General features: G+C 40.6%; 1 protein-coding gene, 1 long non-coding RNA gene and 2 other non-coding genes across 9 annotated transcripts; 3 read left to right on the forward strand and 1 right to left on the reverse strand.

Annotated features, from left to right (window-relative positions):
- The first annotated feature begins 3892 nt into the window (after positions 1-3892).
- On the forward strand, positions 3893-5333 carry LOC133422054 (uncharacterized). The gene is made up of 5 exons (XR_009770718.1): positions 3893-3994; positions 4334-4398; positions 4563-4617; positions 4805-4866; positions 5037-5333. It is a non-coding gene; the product is annotated as an uncharacterized LOC133422054 (long non-coding RNA).
- Positions 4656-4727, forward strand: LOC133422838 (small nucleolar RNA SNORD49). The gene has a single exon (XR_009770774.1). It is a non-coding gene; the product is annotated as a small nucleolar RNA SNORD49 (small nucleolar RNA).
- On the forward strand, positions 4897-4966 carry LOC133422836 (small nucleolar RNA R38). Its single transcript, XR_009770773.1, has one exon. It is a non-coding gene; the product is annotated as a small nucleolar RNA R38 (small nucleolar RNA).
- A 1199-nt stretch (positions 5334-6532) lies between the features above and the next one.
- On the reverse strand, positions 6533-17136 carry LOC133421514 (fas-binding factor 1 homolog). Of its 6 annotated transcripts, none has more exons than XM_061711160.1 (31): positions 16987-17136; positions 16787-16817; positions 16221-16271; positions 16070-16115; positions 15921-15990; positions 15782-15832; positions 15543-15684; positions 15335-15415; positions 14393-14512; positions 14153-14282; positions 13791-13942; positions 13603-13684; positions 13102-13512; positions 12947-13012; positions 12816-12862; positions 12272-12460; positions 12104-12153; positions 11974-12021; positions 11777-11890; positions 11568-11668; positions 11276-11482; positions 10949-11056; positions 10035-10174; positions 9803-9921; positions 8602-8724; positions 8340-8516; positions 7422-7598; positions 7215-7352; positions 7051-7135; positions 6819-6943; positions 6533-6667 (listed from the first exon to the last, which is right to left on the reverse strand). In XM_061711160.1, the coding sequence occupies exons 1-31, from the start codon at positions 16987-16989 to the stop codon at positions 6590-6592; spliced, it is 3462 nt and encodes a 1153-aa protein (XP_061567144.1). In that variant the 5' UTR covers positions 16990-17136; the 3' UTR covers positions 6533-6589. The 6 variants fall into 6 exon arrangements, with proteins under 6 accessions (XP_061567144.1, XP_061567141.1, XP_061567140.1 ...); XM_061711157.1 differs by having other exon boundaries at positions 6819-6940; positions 12272-12628; XM_061711156.1 differs by having other exon boundaries at positions 12272-12628.
- Positions 17137-20341: the final 3205 nt, after the last annotated feature.

A 20341-nucleotide genomic window follows, 5' to 3' on the forward strand; every position in this document is an offset into this window, starting at 1 on the left:
CGTGCAGGCTTCTGGAGCCGCCAGCCTGCCCGGGACCTTTTCAATCGACGCAGAGCTCTACGCCGTAAGGCTACGGCGTAGTCTACGGCGTAAGGTACGCGGCGACGCGCGCCGTACGGTGCGCGTCGCCGCGTACCCTACGCCGTAGGCTCTGCGTTGGTGTAACGCGGAACCATAAATGCGCCTTTACACTGAGCGCTCCAGCAGCGGCGTGTCTGGTCCGGAGTCTCTCCCTAGTGACTGGAAGAGGAACGGCAGTGATGGAGATGGAGATGGAGGAGCGGGCCGTCCCGAGTCCAGCCCAGGGCCGGTTCTAGGATTTTCTTTTTTTTTTTTTTTTTATACACATTTTTAACACTATTAGTGTTTTCTTAAACCAGTTGTTAGCTGTGTGTCCAGATCTCAACCTGGAGAAGTGGATTGCACTCTGTCAGGCCTCTGCCCATACTCGAGTTGTAAAAGAAAATCAGGGGGATGGTGGATTTTTATCATATGGGGACAGATAATTTGTGCTGATTACAAATAATATAATATATTACAAATAATAGCACTGACCAAAACACCTGCAGAAATACTGCAGGAATGACATAGCAGTAAATGCAGCCTTCTGTAAGCTTTAAATATCCACTGGGCTTACATCAAATACATCAAAACACACAAATAAAAAACAGTTTTCTGAACTTATCAATATGACTCTGTCCTTCACAGGATAAGTAAAATGGATCACTGCAAAAACTCAAAATCTTAACAAGAATATTTGTCTTATTTCTAGTTAAAATGTTTCATTTTAGTAAAAGAAATCTCATTACACTTAAAACAAGACTCATCACTGGAAAAAACAACAATTTTCACCTGTTTCAAGTAGATTTTCACTTGAAATAAGTAGAAAAATCTGCCAGTGGAACAAGATTTTTTTGCTTGTAATAAGAAGATAAATCTTGTCCCACTGGCAAATTTTCCTACTTATTTCAAATGAAAATTTACCTGAAACAGGTGGAAATTGTCAAATAAGTTATTTTTCTGGTGTTGTTTTTCTGGTGATGACTCTAAATATTGATATAGCAGTAAAACCACATTCATTGATGAAATGACATAAGGGATGGAAAGGGGGGATGGCAGTTTTACAGGGGGGATGATTTTGACCGTTTTTATTTCAGGGGGGGATGCCATCCCCCCTCATCCCCCCTCATCCCCCCTCTTCCCCCCTCAACTTGAGTACTGCCTCTACCCTAATAAGACCTGTCCAGCTTGGGTTTCCCTGAAGACTAAGGGTGCGTCCCAATACTCCCCCTCGCCCTCCTTTTCTTCCCTAACCCTAACTTTTGCGCGTTCCCGTGAAGGTAGTGGTGTCCCAATTCCTCTTTTCACCTAGGGGGAGGGGGCATAACGAGGGCTAGGGGCTGAGAATAGCCCCTTCAAATCGAGGGATTTCAGATGCTGACTTGGCGAGCGAGGGGGTATGAAAAAAAGAGGCTCTGCGTCGATTTGACTCGCCGACCAAAGGCAAACAGGCAGACTGGTCTCAGAGAAATAGAGAGAAATAATCCTGTGACTCGTCAGATTTGTTTTGGATGTTTCTGATATAATAGTCTTCAGAAACCACAAAGTAATCCAGCTGTTATCTGGGTAATTTACACACTTTCAGATAAAGTTGCGGAAGATCACGCCAGAATAAAGGGATTTATGGTTCCGCGTTACACCAACGCAGATCCTACGGCGGAGGTTACGCAACCTACGCCGTAGGCTCTGCGTCGATTTAACGCGGACCCAAGCTCCGGACCCGGCAGACAGAAATCTCTAAATTTCGGAGCAAATTTCTTAAAAGGCGTAGCTACAACTGTTAGATTTCATCTATTAAACCAACATATTCCTAAATGATTTATTTCAGCCGGCGTGATTCTCAACAGAGCTGCGTCCCGGGAGAGAGTGTCTCTCCCGGGGCTGACGGAGCAGCCTGACCCGGCGGAGACGTCTCTTCTCGGGCTGTGAGCTGAGGCTGCTCCCCGGGGCCGGCGGCTCTTCTCATCTCCGAAAACATCGGGTCAAATTTCTTAACAGGCGTTATTTGGATAAACTGAGCCCCGGTTGGGGATCTTAAGGTTACCATTATACCTGAAAAAATATTAAAACTTAATAAAGTGCCATATTAACAGCGCTACAGCTGAAATTAAAACAGCTTTTGGCTCTCAGCTTCCTGATCAGGGAAGGGATGAAAACGAGGGGTAGGGGGAGAATTGGGACAGGCACCTGGGCCAAGTGCCCTAGATCTCAAGTGCCCTAAAATCTCCCCCTTCTTTTTTAGGGCTTAGGGAAGAAAAGAAGTGCGAGTGGAGAAAAGAAGGGCGAGTGAAGGAGAATTGGGATTGGGCCTAAAGCTTCTGCTGGTACAGCTCTTAGGGTCACTGAGGCACGCAAACCCCCTGACCACAATAAGGTGGCAATCCCTCAAGGGGGGAACTGAAAAATAAATGAAATAAATAAATGAAAAGTAAAATAAAATATCCTTCATCCAGTTTTTAACAACCAAGCAACAACCAATTTCAACAACATAACATTAATCTTAACTGGATGGCCTCATTCTCAAATACTTTTCAAGCTAAAGGAAAGATATATAAGCTATCATCAATATTTCCAAAACTGAAAGGAAGTCTTGTGAAAAAAAATCACCAAACATCAAGTTCTCAAACTAATTTATAAAAACAGAAAAATGTACTTTTTTTTCTTTATTAGCTAATAACTCAAAATAGTTAGAGAACTAATTTGTACAACACAACAGTTACAGAGCAGAACATAAAACATAACTTTTTTTTTATTAGCAACTTAATAGCTAAATCTCCTCCTTTCCCAACATTTTTTCTCCCCGCTCCACTCTACAACACCAGTCTCCTGTTTCCTTGTGCAAAAACTCTTACAAATTCATACATATCCAAGTTACTCGTTATGGACTTCTCATGGGCTAAGATGACCACATTTATCTTTCGCTTGTGTAACATGGTGCGACGATAAGGGGTTAGGACCTGTGACAATGTGGAGAAGGAACGCTCACACGATGCTGAAGACGCACCAGGGCTGTTACATACAATTTATGCAACTCAGGAAAAGCTTCCTTGTACTCCTCCAGCCACTTCTCCTGGAGACGTCAGGGAACACTTTCTGCTTGGTCGTGGAGCCGTCTGACTTCTACAGAACATTAGACTTGATCATTGTCACGCTTCTGTCCAGGGTGTCAGCTTTACACCCATATCAGAAGTTTAAACTTGAATTCATATTGGTATATATTATATTATATATATATATATATTGGTATACTAATTTAACTATAATAATTAATAATATAATAATTCAATATAATAATTCAACAAAATACTGATTGTGGTTATTTACCATTTTAGCAAATCATGAAATTGCCCTCCTTAAAAGTTATATATTATCATTATATAAATATTTACATATATATCTATATGTAGGGGTCTCTCTCGCGCTCTCTCTCTCTCTCTTTCTCTCTCTCTCTCTCTCTCTATATATATATATATATATATATATATATATATATATATATATATATATATATATATATATATATATATATATATATATATATATATATATATATATATATATATACACACATATGTATGTATGAATGAAGATCAGAATCAGAAATTGCTTTATTTTGCCAAATGTACAATGTACACAGGAATTTAACCTGGTAAAAACAGCGCCACTGAGCAAAATAAAAGAACCCAATAAAAAAATATGTATGTATGTATGTATGTATGGATGGATGGATGGATGGATAGATGTTCAAGGAGCACGCCTAGACCCGGATCACGTGACTGGTGACGTTTTGAGCATATAAAGCTGTGGTCACGCGAGACTTGCGGTCCTTCGCCCTGCAGCAGCCGCTGAGAGAGGAGGACATGGCCAGCTTAAGGAGGAAGATTTTGGCCATCGAACTGCACTTATGTGTTAGTATGACTTCTGCTTCGAACAGGTACTTTTTCTAAATAATCAATGTATTTTAATACGTATTTACATTTAAAGTTACATTTGTAGATTAGCTATACTCGCGTGTTAGCTCCTAGCTCTCCTTTAGCAGCAACCCACGTGGTTAACACCACGAGGAGCTGATACTTAAAACCTTTGGGTTTGGGTGTTTAATAAAGTAAAACAACGTGTTTATAGTTATCTGGTATATCTTCCCGCATAATCACAAGTTTTAATGAGTTTTGTTGAGCGGTGTGAAGGGCAGGGATGAGACACGTGGTCTTTACAACAGTTCTTTTACTGTTCTGATGGTTTTGATAACCAGTTCCTTGTTTTTGATTTCCAGGTAGTTTAATCGGATTGGGTGAAATGGTGTTGACTATCCTGAGCCGAGAGAACATGACTCTAAAGGTAAGCCTGCAGTTATTACCCACTATTCCAGTCTGCTGTGCACGTGATGAGTTTGTTATCCCTGTCTGAAATAAACTGTGGAAATCAATGGTATCTGACTGCAGATCGATGTGTTGATTTACAAAGTCAAGATTAGACGCCCCTAATGGAGTGTGTTGTTTCAGGTTCGTGGACATGATGGACATGGACATGACCCCACCGGTCCAGTGCACTGAAAAGGTGTGTACCAGTTCAGTTTCTTATTCATTTTGTCACTTTTCTGTGATGAAAACTGCTGCATAGGAAGATCCGTCTGATGCGATAACTGACGCTTTTAAGCTGTTCTGAGAAATGTGTAAAATGTCTAGACTTTGGTCTAAATTGTCTTCATGCTTAATGTTTACATTTTCTTTTTAATGTGCTACAGATGTAGCAGTCGCAGACCAAGACTAGAAGGTGGTGGATCAGTCCTGAAGATGGCTTTAATGGGTAAATCCTGCAAGTTTTGTATTTAATAAGTCAAGCCGGTGATGATACAAGTTATCCCTGTCTGAACACAAATGTGGACTTATGGTAACCTGAGGCTTGACCGGATGATGTTACAACAATGGCTTTGGTTTCCTGATGTCGTTCAGTAACGTGATTTTCTGTCTTTGCAGACGGACTTGGTGGAGAAGAGGACATGGTACCAGTCTGGATTGATCCAGAAGTCAGATCTGAAGAATTAGAAGAATTTTTCTTTTCTCCCCATCATTACATTTTTGTTTATGTCCAAAAAAGGAATGTTTTGTTGGACACGAGCATAACTAGTGCCATGTTTTTTCCTTTAAATAAGTTTACAAGTATAAAAACATTAAATGTTTTCAGTTATAATTGCATAAATATTTCATTTCATTACTTTATATACTGTTTAAACAGAATGTGTGGAAAAAATAAAACCGATTTCATACAGCCTCCGTTTGCTGCCCTGGACCTGTTTTATAATTCTGCAACACAATGTTTCTGAAAGCAGTTATATCAGCATTCTGGGAGGTGATTGGACTACAGCATTAGCTGCCAATACTTGCCATTGAATCTCAATATAATACTAGTATTATGTTGCATAACTAGTCATAATTCATGCTCATGTTGCATTCAACAGCTCAAACAGTTTTAATAACACTTACCCAAATCTATCTGAATTGAATAGTCATGATAATGATTGTGAATCTTAATTTGAATTGATTCCCAGCCCTAGTTTTGAAAATAAATGTATGATTTTTGAGTGGAAATTGGGAGTACCCAAAATGTAGCTAATGCCTATTGGCAATTGTCTTAAACAAATTGCAAGATGTTTTGAATTACATTAATTTTTTTCATTCTGTTACAACTTATACAGTTGGACTTCTTGCAAAATGCTACTTTATCAGTGAAGGTTTACCAGGTGTCAGAAAAACAGACTGGGCATACTCTACAAAGTGTAATGTCTGGCAGTTTAAGGGACTACTTTGTTCTACATTGCGGTATCTCAAAAAATGGTATGGTCTTCTCATCTGTCAGAAAAAAGACCAGCAGTACAAAATTAAGAGCTTTGTGAATTATTTTTTTTTTCAATAAAATGTCTGAGCAAAGAAGTTGGAGATGAAGATCCCGAGAACATGAAAGTGGATCACATTGGTGTGTCAATGTGCCCTTGCAATCTGGCAGCTGGAGTTGCTTGGTTAGCTTGTGCTCTCCAAAAAAGAATCTGATGCACTCACTATTTAATCAAGCAGTAAAAGCTTTCAAATCAGCAGGTGTTAAAAGTGTGGACTATATTCTAATGAAGCGGGTCTTCAGGTCTGGTTCTGCTTGTTTAACATTCGTCCCAGTGACATCTGACTTCAATGAATCGATCATCAGCTTGTCCCCAAGTTCTGCACTGGTATATTGATCCATTTGTTTCAATGGCTGTTAATGGTACTAACGTTTAAGAAGGCTGCAACAATCAGGGAACGTCTCAGAAGATTGAATGTTATACGTATTCAAAAGTGGATACTTTAATGGCAGCAATAAATTATATTTTTCCTGTTGGGTACCTTTCAGTCCCTGATTTCAAGAGAAATGAGAACAGCCCATATGTAATACCGAAGCCACATTAGAACTGAACCTCTTTAATACAATGAATAAAGTTCAACTTTAAAGTGTACAGCGTGTGAGAAGTAATATAAATCCAGAGTGCAGCAGCTGGTGGTCAGTCTTTGGTCAATCGGTAAGATTTCTTCTTCAGATTTTCGAGAAAGATTTTCTCTTCTTCAAGAAATTCATGGTCCTAAGAGAAGAAACAACTCAGCTTAAGACACAGCTTAAGCACTTAAAATTGAGATTCAGACTGTGTAGAAATACACTAAAGATGTTTAGAAACATAAATATCAATGAAATACAGCAAGACCAACTGGTAAATAATTTCTTTAACTGGTTACCTTTTGGGCCGTGTACCTCCACAGAGCCAGACTGGCCTCAAGCGCCATGGACTGGGAGTTGCCCAAATAATTAGGGAGGATATTTGGGGTTGATGTCAGCTCTGGGTCAGGTAACACTGGAGCTGCTTCAAGAAAAATCAAAACAATATTTCAAAAAGTAATGAAGCTAACTAAAAAGTCACATGAAGTTAGGTTTCTGAACCCATTAGAAATGTTAGGTGTTCAAACTCACTGGGGAAAACAGGTAAAGGTGAGCTGGAAGAGTTTTGTCTCAGCATTTCTGTGTCCTGCTGGTGATGACTCAACTGCATTCGCTCCTAAGAATAGCAGATGTTTGAAACACGCTCAGCAGTCATCAGTGTGTTGTGCAGTCTGAGGGTTATAACACGTACACACCTTCAGGATACGTTGCTCCTGCTGTCTCAGGTGCTCCGTTTGAGACTGAATATTTCTCAGCCGTGCCTCATGCGTGGCTTCCACACCTTTTGACTCCTGCAGCGCCTGTTCTCCTTCCTCATACTTCTCTGCAGCGAGCTGTGAAAGTGAAATGTTACTCCTTGTACGCTTGAGAACATGCAGGGGTTCAGTGTTGTGTGAAGTCACCTTGCTGAAGGCCTCCACCTCCTGGGCCCGGGTCTTGAGTCTCAGAGCTGTGCTGCTTATTTTCTCCTTCTCTCTCTCCAGCTCCTCTTTTCGTCTGTCCAGAGTCTCTCGCTCCTGTGCCACCGCCATCTCCTTCTGTTTCAGCTCTGCCGTGTGAAGCTTCAGGTCAGCCTGTTCCTATGAAAGGAACAGCAAATATACAGAGGTGGAAAAAGTACAAAAATATTGTACTTAAGTAAAAGTACAGATTTTCTGCTTGAAAATTACTTAAGTAAAAGTAAAAAGTACCCATTAAGAACATTGCTTAGGTAAAAGTATAAAAGTACCTCAAATTAAATATAATAAAGTACCAAAAGTACATGGTGTAAAATGTACTTAAGTAAAAAAAGTAAAAAGTACAAAATTCAAAGTACAAAATTATTTTCAAAACTATTGCAAAGAAATGAAGTCCCAACATTGTCATGCTGTCGAAAGTGGCTTTATTCCAAGAATTTGCTTACAACTCTAAATAATGGTGATATTATTCTGACCCCTTTAGCGTTTGTCTCCATTACCCCATTTTCATTTAATGTAAGACTTTAATTTGTAGCGAGTAACGACGTGTCCAATTTTAAATATAGCGGATTAAAAGTACGATTTTTTCCTTGAAAATGTAATGAAGTAAAAGTAAAAGTACAGAAAAATAAAAGTATCAATAAAAATACAAATTCTCAAAAATCTTACTTAAGTACAGTAACTAAGTACTTGTACTTCGTTACTTTACACCACTGCAAATATATATGACATTTATGTGTACTTGTGGGTCCAATGTGTGCAGAAAGACTGAAATACAGTGAAATGATTTAGTCTCAGAACTATGAAAATAGAATGAGGCAAATCTTTATGTATTTTTAACAATTTATAAATGGTGAGGCTCACCTGTGCCAGAGAGATGATGGAGCCTTCTCTCCTCTCCAAGAGACTGTTAACCTCTCGCTCGGCCCTCTCGTGCCGGTGCTTCTCCTGGGCGTGGAAGTGGTTCCACTCGGCTGCCAGCTTCCTCCTCTCCTCGGCACAATGCTGCATCACTAACTTCTGCTCGTCCAGCAACGTGCTCTGATGGAGAGAAGGACGTGGAGGAGAGGGTGAGTGCATGGCATGGACGTTAACCTGACCTGATGTGGATGTTTGGCAGCCTCACCTTGGCCCGCTCCAGCTCCTCTCTCTCCATGCTGCTCTGCATGTTGAGGACCCGCCGCTCCTCCTCCAGGCCTCGCTGAAGCGACTCTGCTTTGGCCGTCTCCGCTGTCACCTTCCAGCGTTCCTGGAACGTTTTAAAATCATTTTGTTTTGCTTAATTTTTTACTGTTTGAGAGGATAAGTGCAGAATAAAGAAGAACGTGGACTCTAGTTGTATGATTTGGGGTTATTCTCATGCTGCAGACGCAACCTGGGAAGAGCCATAATTCAGCCACTGGTTCAATCTGCTGGCTGCATACAGGACTGTCTCAGAAAATTAGAATATTGTAGTTTTCTGTAATGCAATTACAAAAACAGAAATGTCATACATTCTGGATTCATTACAAATCAACTGAAATATTGCAAGCCTTTTATTATTTTAATATTGCTGATCATGGCTTACAGTTTAAGAAAACTCAAATATCCTATCTCAAAAAATTAGAATATTCTGGGAATCTTAATCTTAAACTGTAAGCCATAATCAGCAATATTAAAATAATAAAAGGCTTGCAATATTTCAGCTGATTTGTAATGAATCCAGAATGTATGACATTTTTGTTTTTTTAAATTGCATTACAGAAAATAAAGAACTTTATCACAATATTATAATTTTCTGAGACAGTCCTGTAGATGCTCCTTCACACTAACATCTCTGAGATTACATTATTGGTTGTAAAAATGGAGTAAAATCCCTCCTGCATTACTCTTGTCGCTCTGTCTGCAGTCCCTCAGTTCCGTAAGGACAAAATAGCAGATCCTATTCCGTACTTGTTTATCTAATTACTCAGTGATCTGACAAGAAATGGTTAAAATGCATTTTTTATCCTATTGCAGCAACATCTCCTTTTGAACTTTGTGTGGGATCTTATTTCTTGGGCTTTGGAAAGGTTAAACAGCTTCTCCCACATGAAATCAACATTTCCCATTACATTAGTTTTTTAACATTGCTGTATTACATCACATTAGCAGAATAGCATCTAAATCACAATGTGAAATGCTTCAGCTGAATATACCAACACAGCTGTGTGAGGCGTGCTTCTCCGGAGCATTTTAAACACCTAAAACTCCAGGGACAGCACTCTTGGCACCTCTGAAATGCTGTCATTTCAAAGCAATGTCCTAAAACAGGATTTGCCCTTGGTGTTGTGTTTGTACACTCCCACCTTCTCCAGCTGCCTCTGTTGTTCATTGAGCTGACTGTCCATCCTGGAAATAATTTCCTTGAGGTATGCTTTCTCCTCGTCCATGGCCTTCTGTTGTCGGGCCAGACGGTCCTGCATTGCTGAGACAGGCATTCGGAGAGTGACCTTAAACCCAGCTGCACTCTGAGTCCACCATGTGCCCAGTTTATGACTTGACCTATTTGTGCAAAGCGAGTGTGTGCGTGTGAGGTACTTTGAAGCTGCTCATCTCTGTGCCGTGCTCCTTGCTCCAGGCCGTGAGTGGTGTGCTGGTGTGTGCTCTCCACCCGAGAAGAGAGCTCTCCGAGCCGAGAGGAGAAGTGCTCCATCTGCTCAATCACTCCTGCGAGAGACCTGGACAAAAAAAACAAACAAAGAAAGCAGTGGAATCACAAGCATATACTCGAAAACTGTGTGAAAATCTCTGCCAGGATGAACTGGCCAGTTTTTAAAATATGCACATAGAAAAGCAGCAATACTTTCCAAAAACAGCCTGTTTAGAAATATGCATAATATTCTGCAAATCTAATCAAAATTGTCCCAAGCAAAAATATTGTAGTCCATGGGAACAGAAAAATGTTCTTGACAAGAATTCCTAAAATGAGCCTCGTTTGAGGCAAAAGTCTATATAAAAGATGTTTTTTTAGTTTTTTAAACAAGGTTATGAGAACTTCAGTTTCAACAATCTGGGAGGAATTCTGACGGAGGCAAACACCCACAAACAAGGCAAAAGAAAGCCACAGATGAGTTATTTTTCATCTAAAATAATAACAACCTCATAATTTTCATACCAGTTCAGCTGTTTTAAATGTACTTAGGCTGCATGGGCAGAGGCTCACTATGACATCATGCAGCACAGGAGTTAAATGGATGGCTAAATGCTCTTCAAATACAGATCATATGGCAGAGCAGAAACAGCCTATAACAGCATATGCTGTACAAAAACAAGCTCAACACTCACAAACATAAAACAGAGCGCTATCTGGACTTAACATTACATTATAACAGGATACCTGCACACTGAGCACCAACACCAAACATTTACAAATCACATACAGACAGCTGTCAAAAAGGAAAATGTCACTTATCAGCTGTACATGTTTTTCCTTTTAACCTTCGATTTCTCACCTTGTCTGAGTTGTTGCACTCGTGACGGCATCGATCTCCTCTTCCTTTAGTCTCTTCAGCCTCTGGATCTGATCTTCATGGTCTTTCTTCATCTCCAGGATGGATTTTCTGGAAGGTAAAGGTGGATGAATGTGAAAAATACATACATGAATCGTACCATTAATGTTCTGAAAAAGGTTTCATAGAATGAAGATGAGTTAATAAATTAGATTAACAATGTTGTTTTTGCAGTCTGAACAAAGTAGGCATATGTTACCTTTTACAGAAATTATATTACTACTGTTATCAACCCAATCCATGGCTCAGATGAAGCTTTCCCAAGTTTACCTCTGGAGATCTCGAAGTCTCTCCACCTCCTGGTCTCTGTCCTGCTGGGCTTGTGCCACTTTCCGATGGTACTGAGCCTGCAGCGCCGAGCGCTCCTCCTCAGCTGATCGTGTTAATGTGGCCAGCCGTTCCATTAGGTCTTCACACTCGAGGCGCAATCGGTTCTCCCTCTGGGCTGCTGCCTCTTCCAACAGCTTCACTCGAGCCCTGGAAAAAAGCAAAAAAATATACTTACGTATTGAGCAGGAAAACGTGCGAGCATATGAACGTAAACGCTGCACATTGGTCTCACTTGTGCGTGCTCTCCATGAACTCCATGTCCTGTTTATGCCTGTGCTGGATGTTCTCCAGCATCATTTGGCTTTGGTCTCGCTCCAGCTTCAGTGTCTTCACCTGGATGTGAATACAAGTATACTTTAGGTGAGGTAAGTGAAAGTGAGAAGGTTTGGAGGCTTTTTTCCTCCCGTGTTAGTAACATGCAAGGCCACCATCAGCACGTACTTGTCCTTCCAACTCCATGATGCGAGCCTGCAAACTTTGATAATCCTCAGATTGTTCTTTAAGTTTCTGCAGGGTCGCTGCGTCACAAACACCTCGGGGACCCGGCAACAGAGTCTGCAATCAACGTCAAATCATGTGTTCAATCTCATAATGAAAAGAAAAATCTTGAAAGTTAATCATGGTAAGAAGGTTAGAACCTGCTGTTGTTGTAACAGCTGCTGCAGATTGTCTGTTGTAAAAGCCACCTGTTCAGAAGAAGGAGTCAGTTTTAAACCACTTATTACATTTTGGGATTATCAGATCTTCAACTTGAAATGAAAACAGTACCTGTTGTTGAAGAGGAACTGATGTGTTCTGCATCAGGCTTTGTTGCGGAACTACAAAGAAAAAGAAAAATCTGGATAACAATCACGAGAAGCTGCCAAAAGTGGATTTTAAAGCAGCGAGAGATGCCAGGGAGTGGAAAACTGCTGAACTACGCCTACAGTTACCTACGCCAGAATGTGCCAGGCGGCATAGGAGGCCAAGCGCCCGGAAACGACGGTTGTTGCAGGGTTTCATTTGCAGCTTGACTGGCCTCCTTTAGCCCCACGGATCCGTTACTGGATGGAAAAGGGTGGGGTTGGGACGGACTAATGGCAGAAACAGAGGCTGGTGGGGGACGAGTGACCTGACCGGGGGAATCTGAGGGATGAAACAAACTAAGAGTTTGTTCAGAGTCTACTTGGGGACGGGGAGGGTTTGGTCGGGATGATGTTAAAGAAGGAAGAAGGTCATGCTGAACCGTGGGAGTGGATTCGATAGCAGTATAAAGAGACTGAGGTGGAGCTGAGGTTAAAGAAGGAATGGGATCTATACGAGAGGAACCACCAGGATGAGAGACTTTGAGCACGACAAGACATCAGATGATCATATGAAGTGGTAACATTTTTTTTTAAAATGTTTGTAAAGGAGTATTATGGCTTTAAAAAACTGGGATGTAGTGCAGTATAATTTCATTGTTTCATTCAGATGATGGAGGAGTAGCTGAGTTAATTACCTTTGTTTGGCTGCTCCTCTCTGACAGGGGTGGAGTGAGCTGCAGGGCTGGGTTGTCCAAGAAAAGAGTTAGTCCACAAAACGTTGTCACTTACAGGGATTTAATACATTTACTAAAACAAGAAATCTTACCGTAGCTCCTTGATTGATGGGAAAGTTTCTTCTTTGCCACTAGGAGTTTGTGAAATGTCTTGAATACTAAAAATAAAACGGTTATGTAGTTATTTGCTGCTTGTTTTACTATCATCATACATTTTCTGCTGTTTTTTATGCGTATTACACGATACCTTACAACTGATGGTTTGTCCTGCTTGGAAGTTCTTGCCTCCGTGTTTGACAGGGCCAGAGCTTTCTTCCTGCTCAGTGCTCCAGCTAACCAGTCATCCTCTTCCTCCTCCGGCTGGACTCTCTGACCCTCAGACTGGGTTGGTTTGGTGTCAGCCTGGTCGTCTGCTGGCATTTTTGCAACGGACGTGGACTGACTTCCATTGAAAGAGGATTTTTTCTCTAACAGGGGAGAGGAGGGGATCTTCGGGGAATCTTCTGCACTTCTCATCTTTTTGGGACCATCTTCTATATAGCTGGGCTCGTCATTCACCTTGAGGCCAAGCCAGTCGGCCGAGTTGCGATGTCGAAGGGAGACGGAGGGTTTTGGTTTTGTGTCTGAGGTAGAAGCGCTGACATCGTCCGTAGAAAACCTGAGCAACAGAAGACATGTTAGGAAAAAAAAACAGAAAAAAATAACATATTTATTGTGAACTTGGGAATACTGCGGGGGGAAGGCGTACCTTACGGACTGTCTGCGGGACTGGCGTCCCTCCGGAGTGGACCCCAGAGTGGGCTGATAAGACCCAAACGTGAGCTCATCTTCTAAAAGAGGAAATAATTAACAGTAACATAATTAAATCATTTTAATATATGAAAATTACTGTTAGTCAGAACCCCAATGAGGACAAAACCCAGGATATTCTCCAACCTTTAGCTGTGGAAATCCTCTCCTGCTGCTTCTCTTGAGACTGAAGCTGCTCCTTCATCTCGCCTGTGGGCGGTCGCTCCAGGAGTCGCGGTGAAGTGAAACTCTCGAGGATATCGTTGATTTTAGTACGTGGTCTCTGAGGGACGTCGCTCCTGGAAGTAACACAGAAATGAGAAGCAGTAATAGGAGGAAGTTCGCCTTCTGCACAAAAACGAGATGGTAAAATAACTTAATGAAAAAATAATGCAGATAAAGTAAAAAGCCCAAAGCCCAAGGGCGCGTAGTAATCATTTATTATTACGGTAGTATAAATAGGGACACCATTGAGAGCGAGGAGAACAAAGTGAAAGCTGAGTAATTACCTCTCCTTGTTAGACCAAAGTGGACTTTCTTTTTTCTTTGGATTGTTGTTATCACTGTCAAATCCGAGCGCATCCATCAGGTCATCCGGATCTTCATTAAAACTGAGCACGCCTTTTTTTGTTGCCTTTTCTATTGAACACAGGGGAACAAAAAAGCTAATTCAGTGTTTTGAGATTACTAGTAAAATATTGATTAAAAAAAAAATAAAAATTGGAAGAATTGGAAAGGACGCTGCTTACTTGATTCCTGCTTCAGGATTGGAGATGCTGAAGCAGATGACACAGGTTTTTCGTGTGTGGTCTGCCTCGATTTTGGTTGAGGTTTGGTTTCATCAGGAAGCAGATCATCCAGAGGATCGTCTACGTAGGCAGAGAGAAGCACGATACACAGCGGAGACAAAGGTTTGATGCTGTTGATACTTCAACAAGCAGAAGTTGAACCAATGAAGGATGAAAGTTTAAGATGAAATATCAAGGAAGATGATTATATAAAAATAAACTTTTAACAATGAAGAAGAGGAAATAACCACATTTGAGTTGAACTCTGGTTAAGTTTCAAATGAGCTCTTTCGGTCTTAAAAAGTCATCTCTGTATGTTTAAAACTGTGGCTGTGTTGGGGTTTGACTTGGTGCTAAAATTCCTCCAGAACAAGACTGATGATGTCACACAGAAAAACCATTTTATCATGTAACTGCTACTTAAAGGTCATTATTGAAGCTACCTAATCTCATTAGCATGATCAATGTCATTATTATCATCATTTACATACTGTTTCTTGAATTTGGTATAGTTTTTGTTAAATGATGACAGCCTAACATGTAATGTGTTGTTGTTCAGTTGAGATTGTAGGACACCTTTTTTGAACTATTACATCCCAATAGATAAAATCATAAAACTGAAGGAAGATGTACTTTTTTCCACATAACTATATGTTGCATTAGGTAGTAATCCATTAATTATGGAAAGTAAAGTAAATGTATGGAGGATCCAACTTCCAACGACAGCATACGTATCTTTGGCTCAAACTACTATCTTTAATGTCTGACGAGGCCTTCATCACAGCCACACATTTTTGCAGTGGTTTAAGACTAATAAAAGTAACTATCAACAACAAATTTTCTTTTCTTTTAGGTTAAATACAGCTGGGTCTTAGTGTGTGCGCGACCTCGTGGCTCTCTCACCGGAAAATGTAAACTTCTTGTAGCTACGAGTTGTGGATGGAGGTGGCGAGTTTGGCTTCTTCCCTCCTTCTGAGGGTTTATCTGAGAGAAAAAGAGGCAGACAAAGCTTTCTTTGACTATAGTAATTAGTGTGAACTTCAAAGCTGGTAGTAATGTGAAGCTAATAATGAGAGAATTATTTATGCAAGAACGCTGTGCACCAAATTACCTGCTCCTTCAGGATTTGCATTCTTTTCAAACACAGTGGGATCCTTCTTTGGACCTTGATTACCAAGTGGCTTTGTTTGTGCAGGAGCTGAGCTGGGCTTTTTCTCTGATGTAAAAAGGTCTGCCTCCATGTCGTCCATGTTCTGAGGGAAAGTGGCACAATCAGTGAACTTGAAGTAACGTGCAGACACAACGACAGTGAATTTTGTCTCAGTTACTGCACATCTGAAAATGATGTACCTTCATGTCCTTCAGGATGTCACTGGGATCAGCTCCTGAGACATCTGAGTCCTTACATAGAAATTATAATGACAACAATGAGGCAATAAAATAGTGGTAAAAGAAAAACGGAGTAAATGAGTGTTGGTCCCCTTCATACCTCAAAGTCCAAACCATCTTGCTTTACCTCCTCTGCCATCCTGCTGAACAAGTTATCACTGGCAAATGAGCTGGAAAAGCCACAAAATGTCACCTAAAAGCAGTTGGGGTGATCATTTATAAGATGTAGTATGAGGTAATCCAACTCACTGATTTTGCGGTCCAGCACGTATTCCTTTTGAGCGAACTGGTTGTTCTGACAAGAACAGATAATATTAAAACAAAATAACAAGGTTATAAGCATAATGAGAGTGATTAGACAGTATCACAAAAATTAGACTACAAATAAAACTGCACTTACTTCTATTATCAAATAGGCTGTCAAGCAGATCATCATCATCTCCAAATAAGCCTTACAGAATAAAGCACAAGAAGAAACATCTAGCAAAGAGCTAAAAAAGCCTCATTACATGTTTCATTGTCTGAATGTGTATATACTGTCATTACTTGATTACATCTTTCATACATGGGATCAAAATCTTAACCAAAGGATGATACAGCACTGCTGTGGAGTTAGATGTAGGTTATTTTATGTATTCAAAATCTGTGTACTCCAATCAGGCTTCTCTTCTGAGGTTGACAGTTTTGCCATTGTTAAATGGTAAAATGTGGATCCTGGAAGTTTCATTTCTTTTTTCCTTGAAAAATGGTAGATTTACCCTTTTTACGATACACTTTTGTTTGAAAAACACGTTTATTTTGACCAGTGCGTTTCAGCATAGATTTGTTTCTGTGAGTGCATGCATTTTTGTACAATTATGTGCAATATTTGTAACAACAATACCTTTTATTTAATTTCAATTGATACTTATTACTGACTTATGTGCAATACTTAAGAAACGTTTAAAATAGATGGCTGGGACTTACTTTCAGAGGCTTTAGCCTTAGTCTTTGAAGCCTGCAAATGGCAGTGAAAATAGGGAGTTATTTTACAACATTATACTCTTATATAATCATCCATGTAACTCCTGACTCCGTTTACAGTTATAATACGGAACTGAAACCCTCATAAACATATTTTATGAATGAACTCTCCTTGATAAGATACACAGTACAGTAGTACTCACCATGGTGAATATGTGCTGGACAAATGAATAACTAATTTGGTAACATTGATAAATCTGTCCAAACGTAACCACAGAAACTCCTATGAGCTGTATAACTAGCAAACTAGCATTCTAAATAGTTAAATTAACATCGAGTAACCACACAGTAGAACGAATCAGCCGGCACAACAGACTTCCTGTTTTCTGCTCGCGCTGGATTCTGGGTAATGTAGTTTTAGTGAACTTTAATGGATAAACGTCTTTCAGAGCCGTTAGATTGAGACTGCGTGGGACTTTACCTCTCTGAAATGTTCCTCTACTACGCATCATGTTACTGACCAGTTGCCAGTTGTCCCATTTAAATATCAAATGGTCTTCCAGTAGTTTTTGATTTGTGCAAATTACTTTTCTAGCCTTGTTGTTTGCCCTGGTCCATCTTTTTTTTTTTTAGATGTTTTGCTGCCATCAAAATAAATTGAGCTAAAATTTTCCATGTGAGGATGGCATAATTTATCAGTTTGAACATCTATGTAGTTTATAATCCATAAAGAATAAAATATGGCTTTATGATATTTGCAAAACATTGCATTCTGTTTTCATTTACATTTTACAGAGGCTCCCGATGTTATTGGAAGTGGGATGGTAAAATGAAATAAACATGAGGTTAAAAATGATGGTTAGATATGCATGGTTGTAATCCCCAGAGATCATCATGAATGGATATTGCTTTGTGCATGATAACAACTGTAGTGATGAGATTGCATGCAGCAATAGCAGGTAACACAGGTGTACTCTATCAGTCGACGACGTGGATGGAAACTTACATCCAACTGTTCCATTGTTGGCATGTAGACGTGCTCCTTCACAGTCACATGTCCAGGATTATACCATCTGTAGTTCACATGCACCGCAACCTCTTGTTGCCCACTTCTGTTGGTCTGTCTGAAGTCTTTTGCCCATGTGTCCGAAGCCCATATTACGAGATGCTGGAAATCAGACTGTGATCCTATAGTCTTACTCTTCTCCTATCAGTGCAACAGGCTCATTCACCCCACCTCTCAGGGGATCTCACACTCCACGTGATGATCTAGGGGAAAGTTGGTTACACTTGTAACCAACAGACATACTCATCATGACAAATGTTAAAAAAAGTGCCACAATCACTAGTAGAAACTCTCAGGAAGAACAACATGGAACAATGTATCCAAGAGTATAGATTAAACAGGAAAAGAACACAATTTGACAGAGCAACTGTGACAGACTGCCACTTGAATGGCACCATTCCACAACACATGATAAGAAATGGACAAAAAAATGATAAATCCTTTAAATAAAGGGAATTAAAAAAAAATCAATTGTGTAGGATTTTGTTTTTACCTATAACAACCCTGAGCTAACTCAGAGATGGCAGGTGGCTTCTTGCTGGGAATCCTGCTGAGAGCTCCTTTGTTAACCAGGAACCGACTGTTTAACCACCAGGTGGCATCAGAGTTTAGAAAAATAATCTTACAAAGCCAGGTACAATTAATTTGAACAATAAATTACCTTTTCTCTGTAGACTATATTTAGGGAGTATAGTCAAGGTAATATTTTGCACTATCAAGTTAATGATCACTAAAAAAATCATCCCCCCACAAGCTTGTTCTTGAAAGAGATCTTTTATGTGTTCCTCAACTATGTATGTCATCCAACATTTTTGAAAAAAAAAAATATGCATTTTGGGTATTGGGATCCAGTGCAATACATGCCAGCATACTATGATTTCACTACATTTCCACTTATACATCTTAGTGTCAAAATAATGATTTGTTCAACTGTGAAACAATCTGTTTTAAACCTCAGGCCTGCACTTGCAGGTATGTTGTTTCCTCTTTGCAGAATCCACAGGTGGATATCAGTTGGGAGTTGTTGAAGGGGATTTCCATGAGTATTTCAGCGTTACGCTTAAATGTCACAAATGCAATATTTCTTTAAGTGTGGTATTTTGATAATTTCCCTTTGTCAAAAACCTTGCTGTGCATGACTCATCAAATGAATAATGGCCTGTAACTATGCTTTTAAAGAGTTATAATTTGACTGTCATGTTAGGGGACTTTTTAAATGTTGGACTGAGGGAAGAAAATACTGTTTGAAAACTGGCATGTTTGTGAGGGAGATAACAATAAGGTAACAATAGACAATACAGCCCATGTTTTACGGTGTAAATTTCCCAATAAAAACCTTCATGAAATACTTAACACGTGGAAATTTTAACTTATACGATATGGTTTTGGTTTTGGTATTTAAGTTCCTGTTTTATTTTTAAACCTCATGTCCTTGTGTTTAATTTATGTCTTGACTTCCCTTGCTCCCGTCGGCCCTGATCGTGTGCACCTGTGTCTCGTCAAGCCTTCTGTGTACTGTACTGTATATCTTGTCTTGTCTTTCCCTTGCTCCTGGCTGGTCTGTCCTGTTTCCACCCCTCCGCGTGTCCTGTCAGGCTTTTGGATTTTTTTGGTAGTGTTTAAGCTCTTGTGTTTTGCTGGTTGGGAGGGGGAAGAGAAAAGGAAGAGGAGTCCCCGTTCTGGGCAACGTGCCTGGGTTTCGGCAGGCCCAGGAGCGTTAAAGCCTGGTCTAGGCAGAAATGGAGATGGCGGCGACAAGCCCCTCCTTGTCCCATTCCAGGGGTGGCCCAAGATGAATAACTGTACGTGTTGTATCACAACATAGTACTTTATGGTTAAAGGCTCATTTGGCCAAAGAGGCACTATCAACACCAACATGTTGCAGTTGATTGCTTCAAAGGTTGGACATTCTAACATGAAAATGGAGATTGTGTCAGGGTTTGACACTTCCCCCCAGTGTTTGTAACTTTCAGTTCTGTCTTGCCCCGCCTGTGTCCCATCTGCCCTGATTGTGTCTGCACCTGTGTCTCGTCATGTCTCGTTATCCCTTCAGTATATCTTGTCTTGTCATTCCTTGGTTCCCTGTCGGTCCGTACTGTTTCCACCTCCATGTCTCCTCGTAGTTCTTTTATCCCTGTTAGTTTTGTGTTTTTTCATCCTGCTCTGCAGTGCCTTGTTTTCCCCTTTTTGTGGAATAAATCCTTTTGTTTTGAGAACTCCTGCCTCCAGCCTCCCTCTGTCTCCTGCACTTGGGTCCTAGAAAAACCGTACCATGACAGAACGGACCGACCAGGTGGACCCAGCGGGAGACTACCTCTCCCTTATGGAGTTTCTGCGCCAGGAGGAGTATTGGGACCCCTTTTGGGGAACACGCCTGGCTCTGGGTGGGCCCAGGAGCCTGCAGGCCCAGGGGAAGCGACGGCGTCAGCCCCAGCCCCAGCCTGTTCCGGTGGGGGCCCTGGACGCACCTATTCCTGTTCCCGAGGTGGTCC

This window comes from Cololabis saira, chromosome 21 (genome assembly GCF_033807715.1).
Source record: "Cololabis saira isolate AMF1-May2022 chromosome 21, fColSai1.1, whole genome shotgun sequence".
Lineage (NCBI taxonomy): Eukaryota > Metazoa > Chordata > Actinopteri > Beloniformes > Belonidae > Cololabis > Cololabis saira.

Excerpts from the sequence above, each read along its gene's own strand:
- LOC133421514 (XM_061711156.1), bottom strand. Across the intron at positions 12,154-12,271 it reads GCCGCCTGGCACATTCTGGC|TTCCGCAACAAAGCCTGATG; the intron begins GTAGGTAACTGT and ends TTTTCTTTGTAG. Across the intron at positions 8,725-9,802 it reads AACAGAGGCAGCTGGAGAAG|GAACGCTGGAAGGTGACAGC; the intron begins GTGGGAGTGTAC and ends AAAACGTTCCAG.